This window comes from Littorina saxatilis, linkage group LG13, assembly GCF_037325665.1.
Source record: "Littorina saxatilis isolate snail1 linkage group LG13, US_GU_Lsax_2.0, whole genome shotgun sequence".
In the NCBI taxonomy this organism is placed as follows: Eukaryota; Metazoa; Mollusca; class Gastropoda; order Littorinimorpha; family Littorinidae; genus Littorina; species Littorina saxatilis.
This window is the reverse complement of record NC_090257.1, coordinates 9,025,003-9,041,017: the sequence shown is the minus strand read 5'-3', so window position 1 is coordinate 9,041,017 and position 16,015 is coordinate 9,025,003. Positions and strand designations below refer to the sequence as shown.

At 44.2% G+C, this 16,015-nt stretch overlaps 1 protein-coding gene across 1 annotated transcript; it reads right to left on the bottom strand.

Annotated features, from left to right (window-relative positions):
- Nucleotides 1-2,341: 2,341 nt before the first annotated feature.
- On the bottom strand, nt 2,342-3,553 carry LOC138946174 (uncharacterized). The gene has a single exon (XM_070317685.1). The coding sequence runs from the start codon at nt 3,551-3,553 to the stop codon at nt 2,342-2,344; it is 1,212 nt and encodes a 403-aa protein (XP_070173786.1).
- Nucleotides 3,554-16,015: the final 12,462 nt, after the last annotated feature.

Here is a 16,015-nt window from a genome sequence, read left to right as displayed (position 1 = left end):
AAGGCAGTGGAGAAATATTGTTGGAACTGCATCCCACTCCAACTGAGCTCTGTTGGCAATTCCCTCTTCGCGGCTCAACAGCGTACGCAACGTGAAGCAGGATGGTTCAAAATGTCTCGAACAGAGAACATCGTGCGGACCCGGCTTCCACAGCTTCTTCGTATTTGGGTCCAGCCGATTCATTTTTACAGCCCATTCCTGCTTGAGCCTTGAGTCCGATGGAAAATGATGAAAACTCAAGTCTGAGTCCTTTGTTTGCGTTTCCGAACATTCGGCAGCAGCACATTCTTTCGGCATGATGTCGCGAGCACGCGCGCATCCACGGCTGCAGCAAAAACGCTGACGGCGAACGTTGCTACTTTCGTTTCTGCTTCCCCTCTGTGACGTCACAGCCAAGGGCTGGCCGCCGCGGGGAATTTGAAGTCTCGTGTAGCAGACGAATTTGGCCGATTTTTGAGCATGCATTTTCTGTAAAATTAGACTGATGCAACTCAAAACCTGAGATTTACTGATCGGTTTTTGCATCTTTAGATGCTTACCTATATCCTTAAATCAACCCCAACTGCTTTATCTAACCTTAAAATGAGCCTGTTGGGGTCCTTTAAGTAAGAACTCTCGTCCAACAGGTAGGCTGAGATCATTTGAGACTGGAGAAAAGATGTCCAGGATTAAAGCCGGTCATGCTTAAAACGCGGGTTAGTGCAATGACCAAGATGCCAGACATTTCATTTGAAACGTTCCTGACCGGACAAAAGGATGTTTCAGATTAAAACCGGCCGCATGGTGTATTGACCTGAAGTCTCAGACGTTCAATTCGAGCATCAACAACCGACTGGTCAAGAGTCATTTATTCAAAACGAAGATTCTTTAGGTTTGACAAACATCAGTAATTCTTCACACATTGACAATCTTTACTGACAAGATAAACTAAGAGTAATACCTAACATACTAGACTCGCAACGAAATATACAAACAAATGACAATGAACAACGTTTCGACCTAAAGGTCTTCAACAGGTTAAAAAAAATGAAAACAACAATACAAATATCAAAACGACTTATCAGAGAAGATGGCGATGATGTCCTCCAAGCGCAAAATAAGGGGGAAAGGGAGATAAATCAAAAAGAAAAATGAGCAATGAAAAATGAAACCAAAACGAAACAAATCAGAATAATAACGCTTGAAGGGCCTGAAGTTGAAGAGAGAGAGAGAGAGAGAGAGAGAGAGAGAGAGAGAGAGAGAGTCAACAATACCTACACTAAACAATGATAATACAAATAGCAAAAAGTAAAAAATGTAAATAAAAAGTGATGAGTTCGCAAATGTGCCGACTTTGGACTTTCACACACACACACTCACACACACACATACATGCATACAAGCACACACACAAACACATTTACACAGGTATGCACACACACACACACACACACACACACACACACACACACACACACACACACACACACACACACGCACGCATATAAACAAGTCATGATGAAGGGAATCATGGCATGATGTTGATGCCATCGGGACGAAGTGTGCCAAGCTTGCTGATGAGGTTCGACTCCCGGCGTTTGCGTTCAAAGTCATCACCAGTGCCTTGCCATAGGCAGAGCGCCTGGACATCAGCGGCAGAGTGACCGTCCGCACAAAAATGTGATGCCACGGGACGGTTAGTGCGGTGGTGCGCTATATGTCTGCCAGATGTTCTCCGAGCCGCGTCTCGAATGTGCGGTATGTCTCGCCAATGTACAGCATGGCACAAGCCCCACACCTCAGTGCATAGATCACGTTAGTGTTCTGGCAGGTGAAGGACCGACGCACTGTGAAGGATCCTTTCGGACCCTGCACGTGTGTTGCTGCACTGAGGAAGGGGCAGGCCTTGCAATTGGGTTTGGCACAGGAGACGGTACCCGAGATGGATGGACCCGGACGAAGAGATGAATGAACCAGCATGTCACGCAAATTGCAGTCTCTTTTGTATGCAAAGAGAGGACCTTTCTTGAAGGTGTCGGCAAACTTCGCGCTCTTGGCCAGGATGTGCCAGTTGGATCGTATGATCCTGCAGATGGGAACGGTGTGGGGGTGGAAGGTGATACAGACAGTGGGTCTGTCATTGACTGGTGGCGTGCTTTGCTCAAGGGCGGACTCACGGGTCTTTTTGCTGGCCTTGGCGAAAGCATCGTCAATGACGGATTGGGGGTACCTCCTTCCCAGAAAGAAAGAGGCCATCTCGATGCAACGAGTGTGGAAGTCTCCATCGTTGGAGCAGAGTCTTCGTAGCCTCAAAAATTCAGAGAAAGGGACTCCACGCTTGGTAGCCGGTGGGTGAGAGGAGTCAAAATGCACGTATGCATACATGTGTAGTTGTCTCCTTGTAGAACACCGACGTGGAGAGCACCCCATCGGAAATGGAGAGAGAGATGTCCCAGAAGTTCACACAGGAACGGGAAACTGTGAAAGTGAACTTGATGGCTGGGTGGAAGTTTGGGAGAAACTCTATGAAAGAGTGGAGGTCTTCAAGAGACAGACAGGTGACCCCTAGCCCATCATCGATGAAGCGTCGATAGAACGCAGGGACAGGGGCAGTGTATGCCTGCATTACCTGGTGTTCGAGGTAACCCATGAAGAGACAGGCGTAGCTAGGGCCCATCTTGGTACCCATAGCTACGCGACTGGTTTGGTGAAAGTACTGACCATCAACCTCGAAAGTGTTGAGAGTCAGCACGAGTTCTGCCAAGCGGACAAGGGCAGAGGTGGGTGGGTAGCGTTTGTTGATGGGACGGCAGTCCAGAAAGAACTGGAGGGCTTTAAGTCCGTCAGTATGAGGTATTGATGTGTACAAAGACACAACATCAAGCGTGAACAGCAAACGTGGGTGGAATGCAGCAGTACGGTTGAGAGACTCCAACAGAAAGAGAGTGTGTGTAGTGTCTTTGATGTAGGTTGGGAGGTTTTGCACAATGGGCTGCAACAGCAAGTCCAAGTACTGCGAGATCTTGACAGTTGGGCAGCTGCAAGCTGACACAATAGGTCTGCCAGGATTGTTGGGCTTATGTATCTTCGGAAGAGGATAGAAAGTGGGTTGGCGGGGGTTGTCCTGATTGAGGTGTTTGTCTGTGGGAGGAAGAGATTTCTGCCTGATGAGCTGACCAATGGTGGTGGTGATAGTTTTGGTGTCAGCAAGGAGCGAAGGCTCAGGCAGGGGGTTGTAGAAAGCAGCATCACCAACCTCACGAAGAACCTCCTGTTTGTACAGATCACGTTCCCATATGACAACAGCGCCACCCTTGTCGGCAGGCTTTATGACAATGTCACGACGGGAACGCAAATCTGCAAGGGCTTGTAGCTCATCACTAGTCAGGTTGGTGTTGCGTACTGGCTTTGAAATGATGCTGTTGATGTCCCTCTGAACCTTGGCAATGTAATGCTCTACATCAGGGGAAAAGTCGAGTGGGGGCTGTTTGAACTGTTTGTGTTTGAAAAAGTGTTCAAACACATCTGTGTCCGGAAGTAGGGGAGGAGCAGTGGGAACTTTCTTGACAGCCATCCAACGAAGTGTGCGGTAGAAGCGCTCACACTGAAGTTGAACTTTGTACTTGTTGATGGTAAGCTGTTTGTTTAGGGCAGACCGAGCACTCTCAGAAATGTGACCCTCCACCACGAAATGAGTCGCATGTCACCTCGCGCGGTTTTGCGCTAGGCTTAATATAAGTCCGGGGAGTGTCTGGTAACAGTGTGAGGGTCACCTTAGTCACAGGCTTATAACTCAAACAGTTTTCACTCTTTTCTAAAACGGTTTTCACCACTGGATAGAGCATAAAAAAACTCTTTAGGAAAATGTAAAAATATGAAAAGCATGCAAAGGTGACATGCGACTCGTTCCCTTATGGAGGGTCACAAATGTCCAAATCAGGGGGAATGCGCTGGACAAGTCTGTGTGGGGACAGAGTAGGAGACTGCATCTGTGATGTGGGAGGTATACCACTATCTGGAAGGGTATGCACCGGAGAAGCCATGGCAACCGGCTCAGTGGCCGATGAGGGAACAACAGTTTTTAACTTAGTGACTGAATCAGGAGTAGGCGGATGTAACAACCGCGACTCTGGAGTGCCCACCGTTTTTGGTTCAGTGGCCAATGGTGACTGCCGATTTGGTGGAGTGAGTGGAGTTCTTGACTGAGTCAGTGGAGTGAGTGGAGGTATTGACTGAGTCAGTGGAGTGAGTGGAGGTGTTGACTGGGTCAGTGGAGTGAGTGGAGGTGTTGTCTGAGTCAGTGGAGTGAGTGACGGTGGTGACCAAGTGAGTGCTGACGATGAATGTGTGTGTGGTGTGGAATGTGAGAGGTGCGGCTGTGATGGGGGCTGTGTAGATAAAGATAAAGTTGTATCGCATCCTTTGTTTTGTATTTTACTGTAACGTAAGGACTGTGGTTGTTTGGTTGCAACTCCAGTTTGCTTATGGGCAGAATATACCTGCGCAGTTTCAGCGGCACAGACGACGCACTCCATATTATTTATGCCGCGATAGGGATTATGACGAGTACATGTCCTGTTTTCCTTTCATGCAACGTGTAGCGGGCTGGGATAATCTGCAGTGCGTCGTCGGTCCTGCTGAAGTTACAAATGTGAGCGGAGCCCCTTAGCGGATTGCCACTGTCCGTGCATAAAGGAATATAGTGAGAGATGTTTTTGTCGTGGATTTCTGTAACTCACAGTCATTGCTCTGCCTGTTTTATTTGTGTGTGTTTTTTTCTAAACAAAGTTTACGTAGATAAAGCAAAAGAACAATGGATAAAGAATGATGCATTGGGAAAGAAAGGATTTGATTTTGGCTTTGATTATTATTTGTTTTATGTTTTGTTTCAGTGAACATGTCAAATATTGTCGATTCAGTTGGACTTTTGCCAGAGCTCTCTGTCATGAAAACAGAAGGTTCTTTACCACATACTATACTGCACTTAAAAGTATCTGTCAAGTCTTTTTGACTGGTAGTAGATTCTTCTGGGGTTATTTCCCAGGACCAATGATTGATGTTTGACGTCGTTGTTTGGCCTGTGCGCTTTACATCAATATAGTGCGCATCGCACGCATTGGTACATGTTTTGTGCGGCGTGTGCACTGATCCAATAATTCAGAATTATACGAATGTTATGCTCTTGAAACTTACCTGTCACGTTTATTCATGTTTTTCTTCTGGTCTGTGCATTGGCGGAATTCTAAGCTTTATTTGAAACAAAGTAAAACTTTCTCTCTTTTAACAAAAAATCTTTCTTGTAATTTTGTTTGACCGTCATTTTGAACATTGTTCTACGTGTGTGGCAAATAACACGCTTATAGCATGTATATCGTTACACACACACACACACACACACACACACACACACACACACACACACACGCGCGCGCGCGCGCGCGTACACACACACGTACGCACGCACGCACGCACACACGCACGCACGCACGCACGCACGTACGCACGCACACACACACATACGCACGCACGCACGCACACACACACATACGCACACACAAACACACACACACACACCATATGTTTGTACTATTGTGTTATTGATACCGGTTTTAGAGACCTCCCGTGTTCACTTTCTTATAATCTTGCAGATATAGTCTATTGACTGTGCGTGCAATGTTTGAATGTCTGTCCGAAACATGATTTGTGATGCATTATTTTTCAACCGTAGCCGCCCTCATCCTACCTTCCCCCATATCTACCTAACGGATCACCAATCCATTTACCTCTTACCCCTCCCCCGTTTCCACCTGTTTCATCCCCACCCACCCCCTACCATTGTCTTGAATAAACATGTTCCGATCTGTTTCACGTATAAAGCACGTTACACACGGAACCAAAACGGGTACAAGGTGACTTTTATTTATTTATTAAGGAGATTTCTATAGCGCATAACTAAACGCACTATGCGCTTTTCTCAATACTAAGCCCTGGTATATTTAGCTTTATCGCAAAAGACAAAAGAAAACAGGGGTAATAAAGACAAATGCATTCTTGATAATTACATTAGAGAAAAGAATCGACAGAAACATAGGAAAACAGAACATGTTTACACGTTGTATGCTTCCTTAACGTTTTCTCGTCATTGGCTCACGTAAGTGTAGCCTATGCGATCGTAACTTTGTCTGTCTGTGCGTGCGTGCGTGCGTGCGTATGTGCGTATGTGCGTGCGTGCGTGCGTGTGTATGTCTGTGGTAGAAACTTTAACATTTCGTCATTTGAAGACGTCACATTATGGCGTAAGAGGGTTAGACGTCACGCGAAGGAATTACTGAACGTCTCGGTCATTATTATTTTGAGCGGGCCGAGACTAGTTGGCAGTCGTGTCCCTGTAACTTTGTAAGTAGGCTACATGCAGACAGACAGATCTAGATCTAGTGTCTCGCTTTCTTGCACTGTGTCACCTATGCTTACTCTGTGTGTGTGTGTGTGTATGTGTGTGTGTGTGTGTGTGTGTGTGTGTGTGTGTGTGTGTGTGTGTGTGTGTGTGTGTGTGTGTGTATGTGTGTATGTGTGACTGAGTGATTGAGTTTGTGTTACTGTTTGTCGATTTCTTACGTGAGCCTTGAAGGCTTCGCCTCTTGTTTTCCGTTGGTGTTGTTGTTTTGTTTCCGTGTTTGCTTATTCGGTTTATTGTCGGCAAAAACTGTATGGCTGTGTTCTACTTCCATCCTGAAGTTTTCTTGTATTTCTTGTTGATATGTTTTTCTTATCTGTCTGAATGAAACATCTCCAGTGGTTTTTTTCTCTGTTACCAGCTATAATTCTGATCTCTATCTGTCCCTGTCTCTGTCTCTGTCTGTCTGTCTGTCTGTCTGTCTGTCTCTCTCTCACTCTCTCTCTCTCTCTCTTTTTATTTATTTTTTTAATTTATTTATTTATTTATTTATTTATTTTTTTTTTTTCACTGTCATGCTTATCTTTTGTAATTGTTTTACGTTTGTATATATATATATATATGTATTTAAGATTAGAATAGTCCCTCTCTGGGCGAGGGCTGGTTGAAAAGAAGCTCGTTTATATTGCTTATGCCACAACCCTCGTAAAATAAAATTTGATTTGATTTGATTTGATTTGATTTGATCTCTCTCTCTCTCTCTTCCCCCCCCCCCCTCTCTCTCTCTCTCTGTTTCTCTCTATCTCTGTTTCTCTGTTTCTCTCTCTCTTTCCTCTCTCTCTCTCTCTCTATTCTCTCTCTCTCTCTCTCTCTCTCTCTCTCTCTCTCTCTCTCTCTCTCTCTCTCTCTCTAGTAAACACAAAAAGGTGACACTTATCCTGTCATAGGATATCATAGGATATCATTTATCCTGTGTGTATGTGTAGATTTGTTAGTGTGTTATATATTCAAAATCAATGAGTTGTTACAGCCGAAATTAGCCATGCGGAAAGTGAGGAATAGTAGTACTGTGTGATGAAGGATGCGTGATTTTGAAATAAACTTTGCACCATGTCATGTGTCGTGAATAAAGAAAAAAACACTGTCTGTGTCTTTTTTTCTTTTCGTGTGTGTGTGTGTGTGTGTGTGTGTGTGTGTGTGTGTGTGTGTGTGTGTGTGTGTGTGTGTGTGTGTGTGTGTGTGTATGTGTGTGTGTGTGTGTGTGTGTGTGTGTGTGTGTGTGTGTGTGAAATACATATTTCTCTCCCCCTCCCTCCCTCCCTCCCTCCCTCTCTCTCTCTCTCTCTCTCTCTCTCTCCTCTTCTCTCTCTCTCTCTCTCTCTCTCTCTCTCTCTCCTTTCCACACACACACACACGCACGCACGTACGCACGCACCCACCCACGCACCCACACACACACACACACACCAACCCTCCCCCCCACACACACACACACACTTACTGCACCAGGGAGAGCACTTTCGAGTTGTCGCCCACGCATGCAGACGAAGGACAGACATACAACGTACAATGCGCCGTCCGGGAATACAACTGCCGTATGTCTAAAAACCACATTTTTCAGGAGACGAAAAAAACTATTTATCTTGGTCACCATTACCCAAAATTCGTCGTTGTTTCACACAGAACATTGTTGTGATCTGGTTCGTTTGCCTATTATAATTTCTCTTTGAAAAATTAAGTCCTTAACTGTTATTTTAACACTATGCTGATTTTTTGACAGAAAGTCGGAAACAATACTGCCGTAAGTCAAGTTACGATGAGAGTGATGAGAAATTGGCGCAAATGTAACTGAGGTAACTCGATTTACGGCAGTTGTATACAGATTGAGAGAGATCTCTTTGAAAGGATTTCAAAGTTACGGTATTTACATTGCAGATTTAAGTAGTAGGATGAGCTGTCATGGCAAGTTTTAGATGTATTAACTATAATGCTTGATGTTTGCCGTTTTATTGAGAGAAAAAACCGTGATTTAGTAATGTATTTGTTTAAATTTGGCTGTGTGTCTGTTTGTGTGTGTGTGTGTGTGTGTGTGTGTGTGTGTGTGTGTGTGTGTGTGTGTGTGTGTGTGTGAGAGAGAGAGAGAGAGAGAGAGAGAGAGAGAGAGAGAGAGAGAGAGAGAGAGAGAGCAATTTGTCCAATTACGTTCAGAACGTTTACTTGTGACAGCAAAAGTTCAACTTTATTCATGTCTATAAAACAGTTGGTTTAAAAAAAGGTCATACCATGACTATTAACTCCATTAACTCTAAATTTGCAACAAAATGAAAATAGGTAATGATTCGTTTGTGCTATCTTTCATGAACACTGATCTGAGAAAAACAAAACTGGGTTCCTGTCTGTGGAACAGTTAGTTCAAGTACGTATTAATGTTCGAACATAACCAAACTCATGCCTATTGAACAGTTTATAACCATAGTCATTCAGCCTGAACTTGCGACATTCTGTAGTCAAAATAAAACGTCGTTAGTATTGCTTATGTGCATTGGTCTCTTTAAATTGTTGTCATTCTTTAGGAGCTGTTGGCCTGACTGTTCATGCTCACGTTCTGAACACCTGAAATGTGCTGGGTGTAAAAGAAGAAAAGAAGTTCACACCCACCACGAAACTCTATGTGATACTGCTCACTTGAACATGAACGCCTTTTTCACTGTTTGAATGCTGACCACAGTAAAGCCAATTAGGCATCATGGGGCAACGATCTGAAGTAGTGGTGATGTGCCTTTGGGATGATGTACCTTTCACAGAGATTGACCAGATCATTGTACTTCTCTTTGGTAATCGGTAATGGGGCTTTTGAAACGTTTTCCAAGACAATGTCAGCAGGATCTGGGATGCTATGGACAGCTCTCAGTTTTCGCACCAAATTGAGCTGGCAGTAATCGCCTGTGTAGTCATAACCAACGTCTACGACATTTGGTTCTTGTGACGATAGCTTAAATCTTTTCACGTCCAACCACCTAACTTTCTCTTTCTTTGTGTCCAACTGGAAATTCTTCAACAGCTCTGCTACTTTCTTAAAGTCGAAAAAGTCCGACTGAACCAGCTCGTCAACAATGTACAGAGGTGCATGTCGCTTGGCTGTTCTCATATTCTGTGCCCACTGGCTCGGGGTGTACACGGCCACGTGTCTGCTCATCCGTTCAATGACAGAATGCATGCTGTCCCCTTCGTTCTGAGAGTGACCCGATACAAAGAACACGTGCTCTATTTCATCAAAATGAAACTTTGTCAGGGCATACCAGAGCATTGTAAGGAAGTTTTTGTTCCTGTTTTGCCCTCCACAGCTGTCCGAAAATAACACCACTTTCTTGACACCCCCTCTTTGCTGATGCGTTCCAGGTATCTATAAACACAGCTGGCAATCTCATTCGATCCCCTGCTCGATGCAGTTTCTGCCCAGACATTGCAATATCCTTGTCCGTTTCTGTAATCATACACTGTCAAGTTGTAGGTATTCAGTTTTCTCTTGTAATACAGGCATGACTCAACACTTGAAGGGGTCGGCAGAACTTCTTCAAGATCAAACACTGCCGCTGCAAGACTTGGATCATCCTTTAATCTCGCTTTTACTTCATCTTTGAATTTTCTGCTATCTTCTTTCATCTGGTTATGCTTTTTGTACTCGCCCTCTTCTGTGTGATCGTAATATCCGTTCTCATAGGCGGCACAGATATCACATCGGTCTTTCATTCGTTTATGGAAGCTGATGTTGAATTCACGATTAAAAACATATCTGTAGGTGGTTTCACTAGCGGGAGCTTTGCATCCTTCCTTTTCCCGCTTTTGAACGTAGAGCTCATACATCTTCAGCAGACTGAGGGAACTTTCCAGGTATTCTCGTGTTGAATCTTTCCTTGCATAGTGACTCTCCACTCTCGCAAAGCTGTTGATGTGCTTTCTAATCTCATCCTTCTCACTGTCCTTTGAGTTGCCTCTTTGGCTTTGCTTTCCCCGCTTTTCTGCATCACAGGTTCCCAGAGAGTTAATATTCTTCAGTGATGTGGCAACAACCGTGTCTGATATATCCAGAGTATCAAGAAACATCTTCTTGCAAACTTTAACTATCTTTCCATGGATGTGCAGGTGGTATTCATAAGTGGAACCTCTCCTTGAAGATGACTTTGTGTGTGTACTTTTTTTCTCACGTTTCTTGACTGTTTTACACAAGTACTGCCTCTGTTGTGTGAGACAACCCAATTTCCAGAAACTGTGAAAAATTTGGATCCTTTCATCCTCTGAGACTTTTGACTTGCACTTATTTCTGCATTGGTCACCACAACCTGATTTCAGCTCTCTTTTTCTCTTGAGTTTTCCTGCTCTTGATACATAACTTTCTCCACTGTTCCTGAGCCGTTTTCTCTTGTTCTCTTTCCAATCATCCTCATGTCGGAGTCTTTTTCTGGATTGCCTCGGCTTGTCCTGAGTGGGAACGGTAAATGGACTTGTTGCTTGGGAATGTCCTGCAGTGGGTGATCCAATTAAAGTATTGCTTGCGTCACTGTCACGTGTTTGCTCACTTCTTATATGCTCTGGGTCTGTCACTTCCTCTTGGTTTTCAGAAGATGCAGGGTGTCCTGCTGTGCTACACCAAACAGCATCACCATAGTCTTCATCCCAGCTCATCTCAGATGATGAACAATCCAGAAATTTCAATTCTTCCTTTGAAGGAACATAATCATCGCCATCGCTTAGATGATCCGAAGAAGCCTCTGACTCGGCACATTCAGTTGTCAAACACTGGTTAATTGTTGGAAGTGGGACATCTCCATCCGATTCATGCTCCATTTCAATGCACGGATCAACATTCCGAAGGTGACTTAGTGGAATGTCATCCTCGTCGTCAACTTGTCTAAGGTGGCTAAGTGGAACATCATTGTCATCCTCGTCTTGTCTGCCTTTTCTTGGGTTAATCAAGGGAATGTTATCCTCATCCTCACCTTGTTCAAGGTGTCTCATTGGAACGTCATTCTCATCCTCATCTTGTCTGCCTGGTTTAAGACGGATCAGGGGAATGTCATCCTCATCTTCAAATTGTCTAAGGTGGGGTAGTGGAATGTCATCCTCGTCGTCAACTTGTCTAAGGTGGCTAAGTGGAACATCATTGTCATCCTCGTCTTGTCTGCCTTTTCTTGGGTTAATCAAGGGAATGTTATCCTCATCCTCACCTTGTTCAAGGTGTCTCATTGGAACGTCATTCTCATCCTCATCTTGTCTGCCTGGTTTAAGACGGATCAGGGGAATGTCATCCTCATCTTCAAATTGTCTAAGGTGGGGTAGTGGAACAGTGTCTTCCGTCATCTCTACAGAGGCATACACATTCACAGCTTCAAACACAGCCTCGTTGGACATCCCGAGCGACTGACACAGATCATGCATAAAGCTGATCAAACTCTCAGATCCTTCATGCTTAGTAACACAAGCACGACCTTCAGGATGACATATTCCTTTCTTATCCCTGCTGTGGGAATCAAATACGTAAAATGTTGACAGAACTTTCATGATGCCAGTGGTATAAGAAGAAAAGACACCCCCAACAGTGAAGACTGCAGCATGTTCAATCTGTTCAACAGTTTGCTGTAAAGTCACTGCACCCTCATCGAGGGAAGCATCTCTGCTGCCAAGCATTCCATTGCGATTATTGTCGACATGAAGGTTTACTTTGCGTCCTTCAATCACTACAGTTTGAATAGCTTCACTGGGAAAAAGCACTGTGACGTCATGGGCTTCAGCTGCAGACAAGTACAGCCTGTCTCCGTCATGTAGTATTTCATCAAGATCCTGCGTGGTCCACAGAGACACGTCCTTGACACAGTGATGTGCCACTGCTCGCATTGCCATGGCCGTACACTGCCTTCCCCGACCCTCGAATCTGGAATCCCCTTGATGAAAGCTTCCTCGGACATGGATTCCCATGGTTGGCAAACACTGACCAAAACAGAAAGGAAAGCAACGCTTTGAAACTCAAGGACAAAAATATGGCAAGATGGGGCACGCCCATGCTAAGCATGCCTTACTAGATTTCAAATCTTAAAAATATTTATGAGACTTATGATGGTTTCACTCGATATTTCATTGCAGATACTGTTCGTGGAACAAAAGTAATATTAAAGTGTACTAATTTTTCAAAAAAACAAAATCTCAACAACAACAAGATCTGCCAGAATGTTACGTGTCAGTCAGCCTGCCTCGTGTCTCAACCTGCCCCGGTGTCCCCCACCAATACAATTATACAAAACAACGAAGTTGTGCTAAATAATGATTAATACTGGTTATTATAGTCTTAAATGCTTGGTAATATGCATTGGTTTATTTTGATATTCGTTGTAGGCTTTATTCAGAGATCTTGGATATTTTCACTTACCTATTTTCGTGGTTTGATGCTTCAGCTTTCGTGGTTTGATGTTTTGGCAATTGTGGCGCCAAACAACAGGAACAAGAAAGTAAAATAAAAATGTGAATCGCAATTTTTACGAAAAGTATTAAAATTGAAGAGAAAGCTGGAGAACAATTGTCGTATGTGAGAAACTTGAGGCATTCCTAGCAATCATTTTGTAAAAATCTACAATGCTACAACCGTAAGTTGACATACGACAGTTGTGTATCCGGCAAAAAATGAAAAATACAAATACAGTTGAGGTAAATCAATTTACGGCAGTCTTCTTCCCACAAGATTCGAAGTGAGTTGAGATACAGTAATTGTTTTTTGATGACAGGGCGTTTATTTATAGGAGATAGTGTTTACGACTTTGCCAAGTTATGCCCCTTGATATGCTGATATGGAATGCCAAAAATGTCAAAAAAGCAAAAAATGGAGTTACGGCAGTTGTATTCCCGGACGGCGAATGGCTCTACAAGTAAATCAAGCACAAGTGTTGTCAATAACATGTCTGTGCGTCACGAATCCGTGGCGGGTGACTGTGATTTCACGCGTCTGTGTCCATATTAACAGTCTCCCTTGCAATTCATATGCTATTTGCAAGCCTCCTCTTACGGTAAGAGTAACGCAAAAAATATGTCAGTTGTCTTTATTATTAGCATTTTATAATCAAAGGACTGGGTGGCCGAGTGGTAACGCACTTGCGCTCGGAAGCGAGAGGTTGCGAGTTCGACCCTGGGTCAGGGCGTTAGCAATTTTCTCCCCCCTTTCCTAACCTAGGTGGTGGGTTCAAGTGCTAGTCTTTCGGATGAGACGAAAAACCGAGGTCCCTTCGTGTACACTACATTGGGGTGTGCACGTTGAAGATCCCACGATTGACAAAAGGGTCTTTCCTGGCAAAATTGTATAGGCATAGATAAAAATGTCCACCAAAATACCCGTGTGACTTGGAATAATAGGCCGTGAAAAGTAGGATATGCGCCGAAATGGCTGCGATCTGCTGGCCGATGTGAATGCGTGATGTATTGTGTAAAACAAATTCCATCTCACACGGCATAAATAAATCCCTGCGCCTTGAATATGTGCGCGATATAAATTACATAAAATAAAATAAAACAATAAAATAAATCCCTGCGCTTAGAACTGTATCCACGGAATACGCGCGATATAAGCCTCTTATTGATTGATTGATTGATCATGGAATCTGGAAAGTCAAGTCAGAAAATGACATAGTAATGCAGTTAAACAAAAATAATATAATACAATACAATATAGTCTGATATAATACCACATGATATAATATTATACAATACAAAAGAATACAAAATAAAAGAATAGAATATAGAATAGAATAAAATATAGCACTGATATTTCGACAGAAGGATAATGATGCTGTCATTAAAGCGATAGCAACGTTTTCAACACATCAGTTTTCCATATCTAAACATGACAGGTTTTGAGGAATGACAAAAAGCGAAGTATCTCAACGTGACGGCGTTCAACAGAGAAGGAACTACTTTCACCTTTAAATAAAAAGCGCTGTTCTTCCTGTGTCGGCGAAAACGATTCGGCTCACTATCTCAGATCCGAACATGGAGTAAGACCAACACTCCACTGGGGGTAGGGGGGGGGGGGGGGTATTCAGTGAGGAGTTTGACGGGCGCAGCGGCGTGGTGGTAAGACGTCGGCCTGCTAATCGGGAGGTCGTGAGTTCGAATCCCGGTCGCTGCCGCCTGGTGGGTTAAGAGTGGAGATTTGTCCGATCTCCCAGGTCAACTTATGTGCAGACCTGCTAGTGACTTAACCCCCTTCGTGTGTACACGCAAGCACAAGACCAAGTGCGCACGGAAAATATCCTGTAATCCATGTCGAAATTCGGTGGGTTATGGAAACACGAAAATACCCAGCATGCCTACTCAACAAAAGCGGAGTGAGCTGACTATGCTCTCAGAGTATAGTGTGGGGAATTCAAATGGGCAAACGAGCTCACACGTAACCAGAACAATTCTGTAACGCTAAAAAAGAAAAAAAAGTGAGGAGTTTATACGAGATCAGCAAGGCCGAATGCCAAAGCCGGGTGAAGGCCAAACATGAGATGATGATAAGCATTGTTTAACGCCCTCACGGTAAAACCATTAGGAGCATGTTCCCGGGTTTGACCCCGACTTTACATGGTCAAAACAAAAAGACAGCCTGACATGAGATCGTTACACAAAGGCATTTCTATTGCTCTAAGTGCAGCTTTGGCAACGTTCTCGAAACAACAGTAATCCACAGCTAAACATACAGAACAGCAGAGAAGAAACTACCTGCACAATGCAAACAAAAAGCAATCTTTTTCAGCCTTGTTTTTCTTCAGATACTGACGGTGTGTCAAATGGACAGCACTTAGGACAAAATCTGCATTGTAAAGACAGACAATGCGGTATATGTTCATGACCTTGTTGTTCTACTACTTGTCCAACAGAAAACAAAGGAACGGAGTGTCATGATTTTATTTTACACACACAAAAAGCAACGTGTACAAAGTCTTCAAGAACTAACCGGCCCCCGTTGCGCAGTGGTTAGCGCATCGGGCTGCGGGCCGGGAGGTCGTGGGCTCGAATCCCATCAGGGTCATGTCGGTTTTTCGGGCTACGGTCGGCTCCTACCCAGAGTGGAAGTGCTATGGTTCCTATGGGAAGGCTGGGATCACACAGCCGAGTGTCATTCACTTAACGAATGCGACTTTGAGGGTGCTCAGGTTCTGTATACCTGACCAACACCGCAGGTGCGGCAGTTCTCGGGCCTTGCTGACGCCGGGATATATTATGACAGTAAGCGTAGAGTGCTGCCCTGTCACGTAGTCTCAAAATCAAAATTGGAAATCCAAAGCATCATCATAATCATCCTCATCTCATTAATCATCCAAAATACAAATTGTCCTTGCTCTTGTGGCTCTTCATGCCCGGAGCTCTCATGGTGACCTTGGTCTCAGTGTTCCTGTTCCATCCTTCCCTGAAAAGTACTTCTGCTGTCAGTCTTCAACGTCTTGCAGCGGAACGAAATTCGGAAGTGGTTGGAGCAGCGAGTGCAGGGACGGGGCGGTGTGAGAGCACAACGGGACAAAGGAACAGGTGTAAGGACGGCTTAAAAACAAAAACAAAAAGACTTCAAGAACTGGATTTGCAATGCTACCACTTGACGACTGACAGATACTTCTAGAA